General features: G+C 40.3%; 1 protein-coding gene across 1 annotated transcript in view; it reads left to right on the forward strand.

Annotated features, from left to right (window-relative positions):
- Positions 1–15,380, forward strand: part of GXYLT2 (glucoside xylosyltransferase 2) — a 109,356-nt gene that overhangs the window by 27,559 nt on the left and 66,417 nt on the right. The window contains exon 3 of the mRNA XM_004456218.5: positions 7,685–7,816. Within this exon, the coding sequence (XP_004456275.1) occupies positions 7,685–7,816 (132 nt within the window). The remainder of the gene's footprint in view (positions 1–7,684; positions 7,817–15,380) is intronic.

A 15,380-nucleotide genomic window follows, 5' to 3' on the forward strand; every position in this document is an offset into this window, starting at 1 on the left:
TTGGCTTAAAATATTGGTCCTTATGTGGGTCACAGAACTCTTAGCCTCAGTTTTGTCATCTGCATTAGGGGATATAGGTACTTCCCTTGCTCATTGAAAAGTGTGATTGTAAGGTTAAATCAGATAATGTATTTATTCTTTCACTCCACAAAGATTCTTTGGAACATCTGCTGTATATAGGGCACTTGGTTAGGTTTAAAGTAATAGAGAGGCAGCAGGTGGTTTCTGCCAAACCACAGGGAGATGCTGGTGTGAGGGGCAAGTTATGACACCCTTCTCAAGGCAGTTCATTCCAGTGCTGATGCATCATGGGTGTATGCAGGTTTTTTGTACTAACTTTCTGGGAGGCTCAAGACCACAAATTTTTACCTCAGGATAAAAACAAAAACATGCCAATTGCCACCATGATTCCTCTGGAAGCTATCATATGGATGAGTTCTTCTATATTTAAATAAATTTTTTTTAAAGTTACTTAAGTACAATATGTCTGGTGGTATTTCCCATCTACGTTGTGGAATTTGATATTTCAAAATTTTATTTATTTTTACTATCTCCAAACATAGAAGCTGAAATGCCAGCTGGTCAATTTCTTAGCATCTCCTGACAGCCTGGAATCATTATTATTTATTTTATTTCCCCACCCCCTTGCAGCTTGCTTGTTGTCTGCTCTCTGTGTCCATTTTGCTGCAGGGTCTTCTGTGTTCTCTCTTGTTTCCCTTCTTTTTGTTGCATTACCTTGCTGAGTCAGCTCTCCATAGCACCTGCAGGCTGGGCGGCTCTCCATGGCATGTGGGCAAGCCTGCCTTCACAAGGAGGCCCTGGGATGCAAACCGAGGGCCTCCCATATGGTAGACAGGAGCTCATCTGGTTGAGCCACAGCCACTTCCCTGTTGTAGGTTTTGGTTAACCTAAGGATCAGAGATAAATGCTGCTTGGGTATGGCTCAAGCTGGGTCATGGTACCAACTTGCAAATGTAGCCTTTGGGTCTGGTTCTCTAGCCCTCCCAAAGGTCTCAGCCACCCAATGCTCTTATTAAATGTCTTTTTGCCTTAAAAGCCTGAATTGGTTTTATTGCTTATAACCTAGAATCCTGATTATTATTTAAAAAGGGTAAGAAGTATTGTTTCTTTTCAAGAAAAAAAAAGTACAAAAGGACTGCTTTTATTTTTTTATTTTCATTTTTAAATTTATTTTATTTTTTATTTTTTGAGGTACTGGGGTCAGGGGATTGAACCTGGGACTCATATGTGGGAAGCTGGCCCTCAACCACTGAGCCACATCAGCTCCCCAGGACTGCTTTTAAAAAATATATATTTTTAAAGATTTATTTATTTTTATTTCTTTCTCTCTCCTTCCCTCCTCCTGCCCCAGTTGTCTGTTTTCTGTGTCTATTTGCTGTGTGTTCTTCTTTGCCCGCTTCTGTTGTTGTCAGCGGCACAGGAATCTGTGTTTCTTTTTGTTGCATCATCTTGTTGTGTCAGCTCTCTATGTGTGCAGCGCCATTCCTGGGCAGGCTGTACTTTCTTTCGCACAGGGTGGCTCTCCTTATGGGGCACACTCCTTGCGCATGGGGCTCCCCTACACGGGGACACCCCTGCGTGGCAGGGCACTCCTTGCACGCATCAGCACTGCACATGGGCCAGCTCCACACGGGTCAAGGAGGCCCAGGGTTTGAACTGCGGACCTCCCATGTGGTAGATGGACGCCCTAACCACTGGGCCAAGTTCACTTCCCAGGACTGCTTTTAAATAGTATTGCATGCTTTTAGAAGATAGGGACCATGTCTGTTTTTTGTTGGTTTTCTTAACTTTTAGATTTAGGAAAAATTAGCCCAAAGAAGATTGATAACAAGGCATGTTTTCTGTATGAAAAGACATATAAAATTGGAATTAGATTTTTTTTCTGTGTTGTTCTGCAGGACAAAACAAGGGCTGATGGTAGGAAAGACTCAGGAGGGCTGGTTTTAATTCCCTGTAAAGAAGACTTTGGAGGTATCGGGTATTAGGAGTCTCATTACTGCAAAACAAGGAAATTTTAGGGACATATATGGAAGATTCTGGTAAAGGTAAGGGTTGGTCCTGCCCCTTCATTCTGTGGCCCTTGTTGTTTTGCCTGCATGACTTACCTTAGCGTTTTCCTCCTCTTGTCTTTAGAGGTTTCACCCTGGTTGAGTGGCATGTCCCTGACTCCTGGAGTTGGGTGTGGTCCTGTGACTTGCTTCAGCTTAAATATAGGCAATGGGGATGTGCATCACTGATCATATGTGGGTGGAAGCTTTAAGATCTAGTATGTGATTTCCCGTGTTCCTTTCTCCTGATCTGGTGTCCACTGATGTATGAGTTGAGATGGCACCTCCAACAGTATGGCCCTTGAGAAGACTGAGCAGAGAGCCCCTTACCAACTGGAATATGCAGCATGAGCAAGAAATAAACTTATTTTCTGTGCAGCTCTTGAGATTTCAGGTTATTTGTCATCTCGCCAAAATCTAGTTTAGGGGAGCAGATATGGCTTAAGCAGTTGAGCACCTGCTTCCCACACAGGAGGGTCCAGGTTCAATCCCCAGCCCCCGGTACCTCAAAAACAAAACAAAAGAAAGCAAAACTAGTTTATCCTGACTGAGGCAACTTGTTTTAATGATTTTATTGTATCTAGTCTGTTACTGTGAGCCAAGTAAACCCTTATGAGGTCAATGTAATGTATTAGAGAAACCAAAACTCCCCTGTTCTGTAACATCTATAGATGTTCAAAATATTTTTAAAAATGGTGTAAAAGAGTTAATGAACCTGCAAGAAGGGGAGGGTGGATTATGCTGAGGGAAAGAAGGAGGCAAAATAGAAAAACAGGTGATAAGTGAGACTTGATGGCATTGGGAAGGTAGTGGGGCTAATGTCATTGCTTTGGTGGGCACTGGGCAGTGGTCTCAAAGCCGTCAGCAGCCACAGGGTGGAAGGAGAACCCTCCTCAGAAAGCCGGGACCAAGAAGGGCCACACCTTCAGGGACAAGATGAACTAAAAACAGAACAACAAACGAAAAAGCCGAACTTCTCCCAGAGGCAGGGAAAAGGAAACAATGTCTTGCCTCTGAGTGGAATAAAAACGTCTGTTCTTCCTTGGGAACCTAGCAGGTTTGGGACCTGAAGCTAAAGTGTGTGTGAGATCCTTTTTTAAAAAGGCAAGCCAAGAATTGTAATTTAAAGTAGACTCTGCCCACCCCCCCATACATACGTATTGTACCCCTGAGCACTCTTCCCTCCCCTTTCCCCACGCAAACTCAGATCCTATTTGAAGGCACTAACTCTCAACCCAGACACCAAAGAATTCCCGCAGATAAAGTTCTTGTAAATAGAAGCTTATGATCAGAAATCACCAGACACCTAAGGAAACAAGCACCAGGAAGAGTCAGTGGAAAGAACCATAACCTCACATAATTGGGCTTATCAGATACGGATAGAATGTGTTTATAAAAATAAGAGAGAAAATATACGTGTGACCAAAGAACAAGAGACAGTCAAAAGGAACTAGGCAGGTTTGAAAACACCAAACCAAAACAAGGGCAATCCTTAAAAATATGTAATCAACAAGATAAAAAAATTTAATGAGACAGTGTTCACCCAACAAATTGGCCCCAGTCAGTATTAAGTTCTGATTAAGTGAGGGACTGGACACAGATACCACCTGAGTAAATCAAAGTTTACATTTGAAAGGGTACAAAAGGAAGTCGGCACAATCAGGATACACAGCTGAAAAAATAAGCAATGTTATCCATTACAAGAGAGCTGGACTGGAAATAAGAGAAGCAGTCAAGGTGTGGGGTCAGCATTGCACAAACCTGAGAGCAAGTGCCTTCTTAAGTTTTGCAGCCTAGGCATCTTGCTTGCTTCACACTAGTCCCTACCCTGACAGAGAGGTGGAAGTTTTGTTTTCCCCCAAAAGGTCTCCCAGGTAGACACAGGGTTTCATGTGATAAACATGAAAGAGAGAGTCACATCAGGCTTTCTGGAAGTTCAACTGTTCCCCTCCAAGCCCAGTATTATATACAGGATTTGGAGCACTTCTGCTTGTTGGCAGGTCTGGATTGTGCTGAGGAGCACCTCATCTGAGACAAAGGGTATCTTCATTGTCTTTAAAAATATATATGACTGCAGTTTGCCATGCTGTACAGCATACAGAGAACAGTGTGCAATACAGAATACTCAGAGACTCAGGCCTCATTTATCACTTCAGCTTCCCCAGGCTGAGATCCAAGTTCTGCATGAAATTTAGAGCTGCAGGACTAAGTCACAATGAGGGTCAGACTTCCCAGCCATCTCTGGAAGTCATGATAACAGACCATGAGACCAGCCATAAGCTTATGTGAAAAGTGTTAATCATCGGGAAAGACAGAACTGAAAAAAAACCAGTGGTGGACTGAAAGATATATAGGATGTGGCTCAGAGAAATAAAGAGATGGACAATTCCAAATAGGGGCATAAAGGATAGAGCGAGAAAGGCAATGTCTTATCAAGAAGACTTCTAGAAGAACGGAGTAGAGTATCTAGAAGGGAGTAGCTATTAAAAGTTATAATGACCAAAAATGATCCAGAGATAAAGGAAGACACAGTCTTCAGATACAGGAAGCCTAGGGAATCCTAAACAGGATAAATGGAAAGGAATCTGTAGCTAGACCAGTCACAGCGAAGAAAAGAACATTAAAGACAAAAAGAGAATCTTAAAAGCAATCAGAGAAAAGAACATGACTTTCAAGGAAGCAATAATTAGAAAGACAGTTAACTTTTAAGCTGAAACACTAAAAGCCAGGAGACAACGAAGTAACTTCAAAATGCAAGAGAAAATTGTTGTCATCCCAAATAGTGCTTACCTAGTGAAACTCTCTTTTGAGGGTGGAGGCGTAATAAAGTCAATTTTGAAAAAACAAAAGCTGAGAGAGTAACCATCAGAAGTCCATTGCTAAAGGAAATTTTATTTTATTTTTAATAAATTTTTAAAAAAGATTTATTTATTTATTTCTCTCCTCCCCCCTCCCCCCTCCCCCCACCCCCCACCCCAGTTGTCTGTTCTCTGTGTCTATTTGCTGCGTCGTCTTCTTTGTCCACTTCTGTTGTTGTCAGCGGCATGGGAATCTGTGTTTCTTCTTGTTGTGTCATCTTGTTGTGTCAGCTCTCTGTGTGGGCGGCACCATTCCTGGGCAGGCTGTACTTTCTTTCACGCTGGGCAGCTCTCCTTATGGGGCGCACTCCTTGCGCGTGGGGCTCTTCTATGCCAGGACACCCCCTGAGTGGCACGGCACCCCTTGCGCACATCAGCTCTGCACATGGGCCAGCTCCACACGGGTCAAGGAGGCCTGGGGTTTGAACCGCAGACCTCCCATGTGGTAACTGGACGCCCTAACCACTGGGCCAAGTCTGCCACTGGAAAATTTAAAGGCTATATGTCAAGGTGAAAGAAAGTGATCCCAGAAAGAAGATGTAAACGGCACGATGAAATGGGGAGTAAAGAAAATGATAAGCATATGGTAAAGCTAAATAAAGATTGGGTTTTAGGACTAATTTTTAAAAAGCAGGCTAAGCTAAAATACTCACAATTGCATTGTATGGTGTAAACAGTCTATGGATCTTATATAATTCAAGAATATGATCAAGTTATTGATTAACTTTTGACTTTATACGCATGCTAAAATTTCCAAGATTAGCGTTATGAAAGAAACTGGATTGTTTATCTTCCAAAACGATTGGTTGAGAGAAGAAAAGAGAATGTGGGGTGGGAAAAAAAGAAATCTCAGTCAATTTAAAATAAGTCAAGAAAGGAAGGGGCAGGGGGAGAGAAAAAGTGGGACCTATGAAATAAATTAAGTGGTAGATATATATTCATATATACAGATAGTAACAAATGTAAATGGACTAGTCTGTAAGTAGTCTTTAAAGGGCACAGATTGGCAAAGGTAGCTAAACCCCTCTGGAAGACAGGATGATAAAAGTCAGGGAGTCAAGGAAACTGGGAGACCACAGGAAATCCCTGTTCTCCTTCCACAGCTGATTTGGTCAGCTCACTTCATGAATCAGTTGTCAAATACTGTGTCCCTCCTGCTCTCTCACTCAGATTTCTCTCCCAGGCATCCATCTCAGACTTGCAAACTTCAAGTTCCCAATGGGCATATTTTTACAAATTTTAAATGTGATTATTAAATAAGCAATATATGCATATTGTAAATAAAAACAGTAATTTCAGAAAATCTTAAATGATAAAAAGAATCAACCATCATGCTATTGCCCAGGGCAGACAATTTTTGTGTATTTCTTTTCTTTTCTTTTTTTTTATATCAACATCAGAAATGGGATCATATTTTATATTCTCTTTTTATATCATTGGCACTTACATTTCTGAATTACTGCCAAAGCAAGGATCTGCTGATTTTTTCTGTAAAAGACCAGATAGTAGCTACCAGATAGTAGCTACATTAGGACTTGGGGGCCATAAGGTGGATGTTACAACTATGAAACCCTGCTGTTGGGTTGAACGTAGCCATGGACACTATGTAAACAAATGGGCATGACAGTGTCCTATAAAACTTTTATTTAAAGACACTGAAATTTGAATTCCATATCATTGTCAGGTGTCATGGAATATTATTCTTGTTTTGATTATTTCCAACCATTTAAAAATGCCAAAACCATTCTTAGCCTGAGGGCTATACAAAAACAGGTGGCAGACTGGATTAGGCCTGCATATCATAGTTTGCCCACCCTGGATCAACATCATCATTACGGGCTGCATCTGTTATTAATTTATAGGTATACCCTAGAGTGTATTTAATTCATCTCATAATTAGATTGTTTCCAATTTTTGTTTTTACAAACAACACCACAATAAACAACCTTATAGCAACTCTCTGTGCACTTTTAGAATTTTTCCTTATGATAAATTGTATTGTCGCAATGAGTAGGTATTTAAAGTTCTTTGTTATAAATGTAATATATGTAAGCAAAGTAAAAGATAACCACTGTAAATGTTTTAAAGAATACAGAAATATAAATTTAGAAAATGAAACTACCACCATCCCCTCCAGAGACACTTATTTTTAACAATTTGGTGCTGTATCCATCCAAATTTCCCCCTCATATAAGTATGCATACATTTTTCTTTATAAAACAGAACCATATTATAAATGTCTTTTGCATTTTGATTTTTTAAAAACCTAACTATGTATCATAAACATTTTTCCATTTCAGTACATAGAGAGCTACTGACCTGCACATTAACTGTAGTTCTGTCATAGTTAATTTACCCAATTCCTCATTACTACATACTTAGTTTGTTCCCACATTTTTGTTATTACAAACTACATTGTGGTGAGTGTCCTTGTACCTCTACTTATGGGTTTTTTTTTTGGTTACCGATTTCTAAATTGCTGTCTTAGAAGTTTGTTCAAATTTATACAGCACTCTGCAGTGTTTATGTGCCAGTTTCCCAACACCCTGCCAACTTGGAATATTATTTTTCAAAATTATAGCAATTTGGATAGGGGAAAATGTTCTTTCATTCAGTGAACATTAATTATGGTGATAAAGTTAGATTTTCTATGTAAGTTGCCTGAATAATTTCCATTTGACCATCCAAAAGCTCTGCAGATGTTTTCCATATTTCTTGGGGTCTAACAGCCCTCTCCTTGCTTTCCATGTTTTTCAGTTACGACAGTGGCCTGATTTATACACAAAGAAATTTGAGCATAGGATCTACTCCATCACATTTTCTGTTGGAAACCCTCAAGAATGGAAGAAATTATTCAAGCCTTGTGCTGCCCAGAGACTTTTTCTTCCGGTAAGAACACCTGTTTTTAATAGGATGCAGCTTGGAAGAGAATTGCTCTTAGAAACATGGTGAATTAGCTGGGATGTGTTTAGAGACACTCTTAAATTCTGTAGGTGATGCTCTTTGTCTTCAGTGTGTAGGGAGAAGTCCCTCTGTCCTAAAGGCTGTCTTTCCAAAAGACTGAGGAGCCAAGAGCATTCAAAGCAGGTTTTGGATCTTTGTGACAATGGCTCCACCACTTGCCAACTGTGTGACGCTCAGTAAATTCCCCAGCTTTTCTCAGACTCACTTTCCTCCACCAGCTTGGCACAACATTGGCCCTCAAGAAATATTGGTGGCAATTATTATTATTCCTCTTATAACAATAACTACTACCAGATGGAACCATGCCAGAAGATAATTCTGAAAGGGCCCAGAGTTCTGATTGAGTCTTTCAGAGTTTTTAAATGGAATGTTTTTTGTTTCCTTTTTAAGAATCCTAAATAGAAAAATCACTTAAGTTATATCAAAACTGAGAAATATCATTGAGCAGGGATTGCACCTTTGAAAACAGAGTCATGCCTTCCGTAAACATTTATTGAGTGCCCATTAGATGCTAGGATCTGGCTTTTTGATGGCTACATGGCAATGAACAAGACAGCTGGAGTCTTGCCCTCTTGGACCTTGAATCTAGCAATGCGTCTAGTCATTGAATGAGTAGTTCAAGTGTGATCGGCACAGTCTAGTGCACTGGTACAACATGGGGTCCCAACATGATCTGGGACAGGTTAGAGAAGGTTCTCATTGAGGCAGTGGCATTTCAGCTGAGACACAAGTGAAGGAGGAATAGGGGTAACTGGGGGACAAAGAATTGGGTGGTTGTGAGAGAGAAGAGGCTTCCAGGCAGATGCGGCAACATGTACAAAGGCCCTGAGGTGGAAGGAGTATGTTTAAGAAATAAAAGGTCACAGTGACTAGAAAATAGAGAGTGAGGTGAAACTGAAGGGGCCGCCAGGGACTAGAGATTGCAGACTCTTCCGATCATGTTGGGGTGTTTGACCTTTGTCTGAAGGGCAGTGGGTAGGCCTTGGAAGATTCAGCAGGGAAATGGGATGGTCTCATTGGGGTTTTGAAGAGGACAGACTCTGTTGGTTGCAGCATGGATAGTGCAACAAGTGAGGCCATTTAATGATGCTTTGGGCTGTGGTGGTTGCCTTAGAGATAGATTTAGGACCCACCTGAGAAGTATAATTTATTGGCCCTTGTTATTGGCTGGTTGTAAGAGTTGAAGGGAGTGAGGTGATAAGGATTTCTCCTAGGTTTCTGACCTGAACAACTATTTAGCAACTTACAACCTACAAAAAGATGCTTTCTAATAGTTCAGCCTAGTAAATGGATGCTGTTACCATTTCCTAAGATAGAAAAGAGTAGAGTAAGAGCAGTTTTGGTAAGGGGGAGGGATGAGTTTAATTAGAGACTTTCTTTTTTTTTAGATATAGGGGCCTGGAAGACATCCAAGTGGGGGGAAGCCTTACAATCTATTGATCTGGGAACCCTAAATGGTCAGTAGCATTATTTAAGTAATTCTATGTAGAAATCTGTGAGAAGAGTAAAACCTGGATGCATTCTGTGTGCTGATCTGCTGCCCAAGCTTACTCATTCATTAAATGATCTATTGTACACTTGCCGCAGACTTTTATACATGTTGAGAGATGAGATTAATTGTATAAAAATGAGAGTAAGAAAAGACTACCAAGGACAATTAAGGTATGTTTTCACGTATATGAAATATCTAGAAATAGCACATTTGTGGAGACAAAGTAGATTAGAGGTTACCAGGAATGGCAGAGTAGGGAAGGGGGACTTGTTGCTTGGGTGGATATAAAGTGTTAATAATTGTTTGAAAATTTTTAATGAAATTTTTTTTAAAAAATGAACAAAAAATCTACTCCAGGTTGAAGATAAAACCCCTAAATTATTGATTTAAAGATTAATTACCATTTGAGAAGGTGAGATGAAATGTCAGGTTTCTGGTTCTGGTCTCTGTTTTAGCAAAACAAAACAACAGCAAAAAAGTACTACAGGGAAACGGACTTTGGCCCAGTGGTTAGGGCGTCCGTCTACCGCATGGGAGGCCCGCGGTTCAAGCCCCAGGCCTCCTTGACCCAGGTGGAGTTGGCCCATGCGCAGTGCTGATGCGCGCAAGGAGTGCCGTGCCACACAGGGGTGTCCCCCGCGCACGGGAGCCCCACGCGCAAGGAGTGCACCCATAAGGAGAGCCGCCCAGCGCGAAGGAGGGAGCAGCCTGCCGAGGAATGGCGCCGCCCACACTTCCCGTGCCGCTGACGACAACAGAAGCGGACAAAGAAACAAGACGCAGCAAATAGACACAGAAAACAAACAACCAGGGGAGGGGAATTAAATAAATAAAAATAAATCTTTAAAAAAAAAAAAAGAAAGAAAGAAAGGAAACCAACTAGGTGATGTTTCTGGTTTTAAAAAAAAGTACTACAGAGCTAAGGTTAACACTGGAAAATTGTCTCCTGGTCTGTCCAAAAATATTAGCAATACAGTGAAACCACATTTGAATTTCCCTTGACCTTGAATTATGACTTTATTTCCAACTATTAAAAGCAAAAACACAACCACCTGTTGGTTTTCATTTGTCTCAGCTAAGTATTCCACTGTGACTTATATATGGATGCTGGCATTCCTTATTTGCTTCTGATAATGGAAACTAGCCCTTCTTAAAAAATACTAAAGGGCAATTGCTGTTGACAGAACATTAAACCTTTCCCAGTTGTATATCATAACAGCAGATTATGAACATGAAATTTTTAGGCATTGGTAAGATGAACTGGTCCTCGTGGCAATTTGAAATAAAGTCTAGGTGATGTTTTTCCTTGCAATTCATCTCTATAAAACTAAATCAGGCATGCTGATGAGGCAACACAGAGAGGATGGAGATCCTAAAATGCAAACATGTTAGCAGGTAGCCAAGTGGCTGCAAACCACAGTCTTACCCACTTTCTGAGGGTCTGTCCTGAACTCCAAGCTTGCAGAAGAGACCCTTTCCCAGCTACGATTTTGTGATCAGAATAAGATCAGAGCATACTTGTTTGTAACTCAAACCTGTTAAATTCTCAAGTAGCTTTAGTGGAATTCAGATTCCACTAATTCAAGATTTTAATTTTTCTTCTTAAAAAAATGCTATTTGTTTTTAAAATTGTTTTGTTAATTTTAATTCAGGATTTTTGAAGCCTCAGAAATGAGTGAAAATTTACTTTTCTACTTCCTTGATTGTAGCTAGTTAGTAGTACAAACTCAGCTGCAAATGGTTTAAGTTCTCCAAGACATTTCAGAGCATTCAGAAGCTTAAAGTATTTAAAACATATGCTGACTACAAATAAATCAAACCTGTTCCTTAAAATTGATTCTGGAGGCTCACAATTGGTCTAACATTAAAATATATAGCGTATCATAAGGATCTTAACCAGAAGACCTGTATAAATGTTCTGAGTTAAATTGAAGTCTGTAGTCATCAACAGGAGTATTTCTTTTTTTTAAGATTTATTTATTTATTTATCTCCCCTCTTCCCCCCCCCGCCCCGCCCCCCAGTTGTCTGCTCTCTGTGTCCATTCACTGTGTGTTCTTCTCTGACCGCTTCTAACCTTATCAGCAGCACCAGATTTCTGTGTTTGTTTTTGTTGCATCATCTTGTTGTGTCAGCTCTCCGTGTGTGCGGTGCCATTCTTGGGCAGGCTGCATTTTGTTTTGTGCTGGGCGCCTCTCCTTACGGGGCACACTCCTTGAGCGTGGGGCTCCCCTATGGGGGGACACCCCTGTGTGGCACGGCACTCCTTGCATGCATCAGCACCAGGCATGGGCCAGCTCCAAATGAGTCAAGGAGGCCTGGGTTTGAACCGTGGACCTCCCATGTGGTAGGCAGTTGCCCTGTCCATTGGGCCAAGTCCACTTCCCACCAACAGGAGTATTTTGCAACTCTAAGATGAATAAATTATACTACTTACCATCTGAAAAAAAAAGTGATCCCAGAGTTTTCCCTTTTTTCTTAGAATGAGTTTCATGAATTCATATCACCATTTCTCTAGTTATTTGGAATTACTGAGATCTTATAATGGATCTGTACATCTTACTACACACTATAGCTGTTTGATCACAAAGACCTATCTCCTCAGTAATTGTGGTTCATTGGGGGTTCTAGGGATATTGAAAACATGGCAGAATATTCAGAGATTTTATTGGCAAGTGGCGACCAAAATGCTAATATGAGGAAGATTAAGGTGTTATCAAGGCCACATCCAGGAAGAAAAGTACTTTTCACAAAGATTTAATAAGCTCCAAGATTATAGTAATGTTCCCATGTCTTTCTTCTTCCCAATACTCCCAATAAGCATCCACATTTGAGGGGTAGCGGTGAGAAAGAAGGGGTTCAGAAAGAATATTATCAAGAGAGACAGACTATAATAGCTGCAGCCTTGATCCTGTAAGTTTGTCCTGAGAGTTTTCTGACTCATGTTATCTAATAAGCTTGTCCCCCTCCATTAATATTTTAAAGGATTAGCATGCCAAATAAACAGAAATGTTAGATTACCTAGACTTTATCTATCACATAGGGACAACAACATATAATTCTCCCTTTTTCTCTCATGTGGTTTATTAGAGCGGCTTGTAACTGGTTCCAGTGTCTGGAAACCTGTATGCTTATCAGAGGTGTTCTAGTGAATTGGCTGTAGCTGATGGAGAAAGGAGGTTTCCTTTACTTTTTAGATCTTTTTATAATTAAGCTCAGGCCTCTACATTATTATTCATATTATACCTTAGCATTAGCAATTAACTTGAGACTTCTTTGGAACCTAGCCTTTGGGTATTAACAAATATTGACAGGCATATAGGAATATATTACAAATTATAATTAAGAGGAACATCAGTTGGAAGCGCCATGTATTATTAGTTAGAATTCTCCAGGGAAACAGAACTGAGAGGATATATATATATATATATAAAATTTATTATAGGAATTGACTCAAATGACTCTTTGGAGATTGGCAAGTCTGAATTCTGTAGGGCAGGCCAAAAAGTTGGGAACTCCAATGAAGGTTTCAATGAATTCTCTCAGAAGAAGCTGACTAGCTAAAGTAAATAGAAATTCTTCCTGATTCAGGAAATCATCAGTTTTCCTTTTAAGGCCTTAAACTTATTGGATGAGACTCTTCTCATTACTGAAGGTATTCTCCTTTGTTGTAATCAGCCACAGATGTAATCAGCCATAGATGCAATCAACTGGCTAATGATTTCAGTCCACAAACTATCCTCACAATAGCAGTCAGGCCAGTTATTGCTTGACCATACAACTGGACACCATAACCAAGTCAAACTGACACATGAACTTAACCAACACACACCATAAATTATGTCTATGTATTTTGTCAAGCATTAAGAGACCATAAATTATTGGGACAAGATCAGTTCTGGATACCAATTTTACTAAACTATCTTTCCACAGTGCTCATTGTTTACTTGTAAGGTATTAAATTCAGGTTTTAAATTCAGGAAACTAATTACAGCTAGTGAGAAAGAAACACAATTACAACTAGCTAAACAAAGAAGGAAATTTATTGGCTTATCCAACGGCAAATTCCAGATGATAAGGCTGATAGCAAGCCTGGCTAGATCTAGGGGCTTAAACAGTGTCATCAGAGTTCTGTCTGGCTTTCCTCCATTCCTTGCAAGGCTGACTCCATGAGCAAAATGACTTCTTGATGCAGCTTGAGATCCAAATTCTAGAAACTCAACAACTACAGCAGAAAAAGAGAATGGCAGGGTGGCGACTTCCACAATGATGGCGTGAGGAGCTCTGTAGAACTGCTCCCCAGCAAAACATGGATAACTGGTGAAAATTGTAAAAAAACATTCATTTAAAGTCTCAGGAAATTGTCCCAAAGGCAAAATAAGCAAGTGAATGAATTTTTTAAAAAGGAAAATCTACTAAAACTTGGTAAAAACAGAGTCTGTGGCATTTGGACCATGACCTGCTCCTTCTCTCCCTTTTTCTAATTATTGTGATAGAAATTCCATTCCAGGTGGGTGCAGTCAAGAACACAGCACTCCCTATATCCCCAGCTCCCATTTGGGGGCTATGGTATCTTCCCAGGAGGGGCAGGCTGCCAACATTTCTCATCTGCCCCAGCTACATGTTGCGTAATCTAAATTCCAGGCAACCGTGGCCAAGAGATCAGGGGCTTCTTTTCCACCCAGCCCCAACTCAGAGAGAGGAGGCTGTACCTCAGATGTGGCACATAAAGAATACAAGGGCCCCAATATCCTCCCCCAGCTCACTCTTAGGGGAGAGGTTTCACACTAAAATGACCAAAGGCTACTACTCCAGCCCAGAAAACTATTCCTTAAACAGGGGTATCACTTTGAGAGAAGCAGGTCACTGTACTTGAGCCAGCATCACACCTGTGGCTCAGAGATTTTACCCAAAAGGAGAGGCAAGCCATAAGAATGGGATGTTCCAAAGTACCCCTAAAGGAACTGACTTTATTTGAACCAGAGTGTGAGGAAGTTCAAGAGCACTCTTGAAAACAATGGACATTTTAATAGTAAACAATTAAGTGGAGACTGGCAGCTTCATGAGAGCAATAAACGAAACCATAGATCATTTAGTTTACCAGAGAGAACCAGTGGAAGAGACAGCTAAAAAGTGCCATCTGGGGTCAGAACAAACTTCAAAAACAGGCCTCAAAAATGAGGCCTGAATTTAATTGGTTCAGATGTGGAGCAATTTGTGCCCAGGGCATTGTTGAAAACAGTAGAGCAATCAGCTGGCAATTAGTGGAGGCTAATAGCTGGGTATGATACCAACAGAGGCAGCCAGCTTAACCAAGTGATCAGGGAAAGAGACAATGAAAGACAGCCCTGAAAAAAAAGAAAAGAAGAAGAAAAAAAGAGGTGACTGTACAAGTGTCCAAGGCTACAACCTTGGAGGAATGACATCAGAGGCTTCACACTGTGGGTTAAATAGACTTTATTAAAATAGTCCAGCCAAGTCAATAAACAAATAAAAAACAACATCAGCAGACCCTAGAAATTGTGTATATGGGTGGGTGGGGGATCAGTATCTAAAGTAGCTACATTATATTATCTAAAATGTTCAATTTCCCACCAATAATATTATGAGATATACAGTAAAATAAGGAAGTGTGACAAATTCACAGGAAAAAGGCAGGCAACAGAAACTGCCTATGAGAGGGCACAAATGTTGGATTTAGCAGAAAAAGACTTTAAGGCAGATGTTATGAATATGTTCAATGTACAAAGGGAAAACATGTATAAGGGAATAAAGGAAGGTATGATAGAAATGTTTCAGAGAATATCAATAAAGAAATAGAAATTATTTAAAAACAACCAGAGAATATCAATAAAGAGATAGAAATTATTTAAAAACAACCAAATAGTAAATCTGGAATTGAAATGAAAAATTCACTAGAGGAGTTCACAGTGGAATTGAACTGGAAGAAGAAATAGTCAGATTTAAATGTATACACCAAATGCAATGACTGTCTCATG

This window comes from Dasypus novemcinctus, chromosome 26, assembly GCF_030445035.2.
Source record: "Dasypus novemcinctus isolate mDasNov1 chromosome 26, mDasNov1.1.hap2, whole genome shotgun sequence".
Lineage (NCBI taxonomy): Eukaryota > Metazoa > Chordata > Mammalia > Cingulata > Dasypodidae > Dasypus > Dasypus novemcinctus.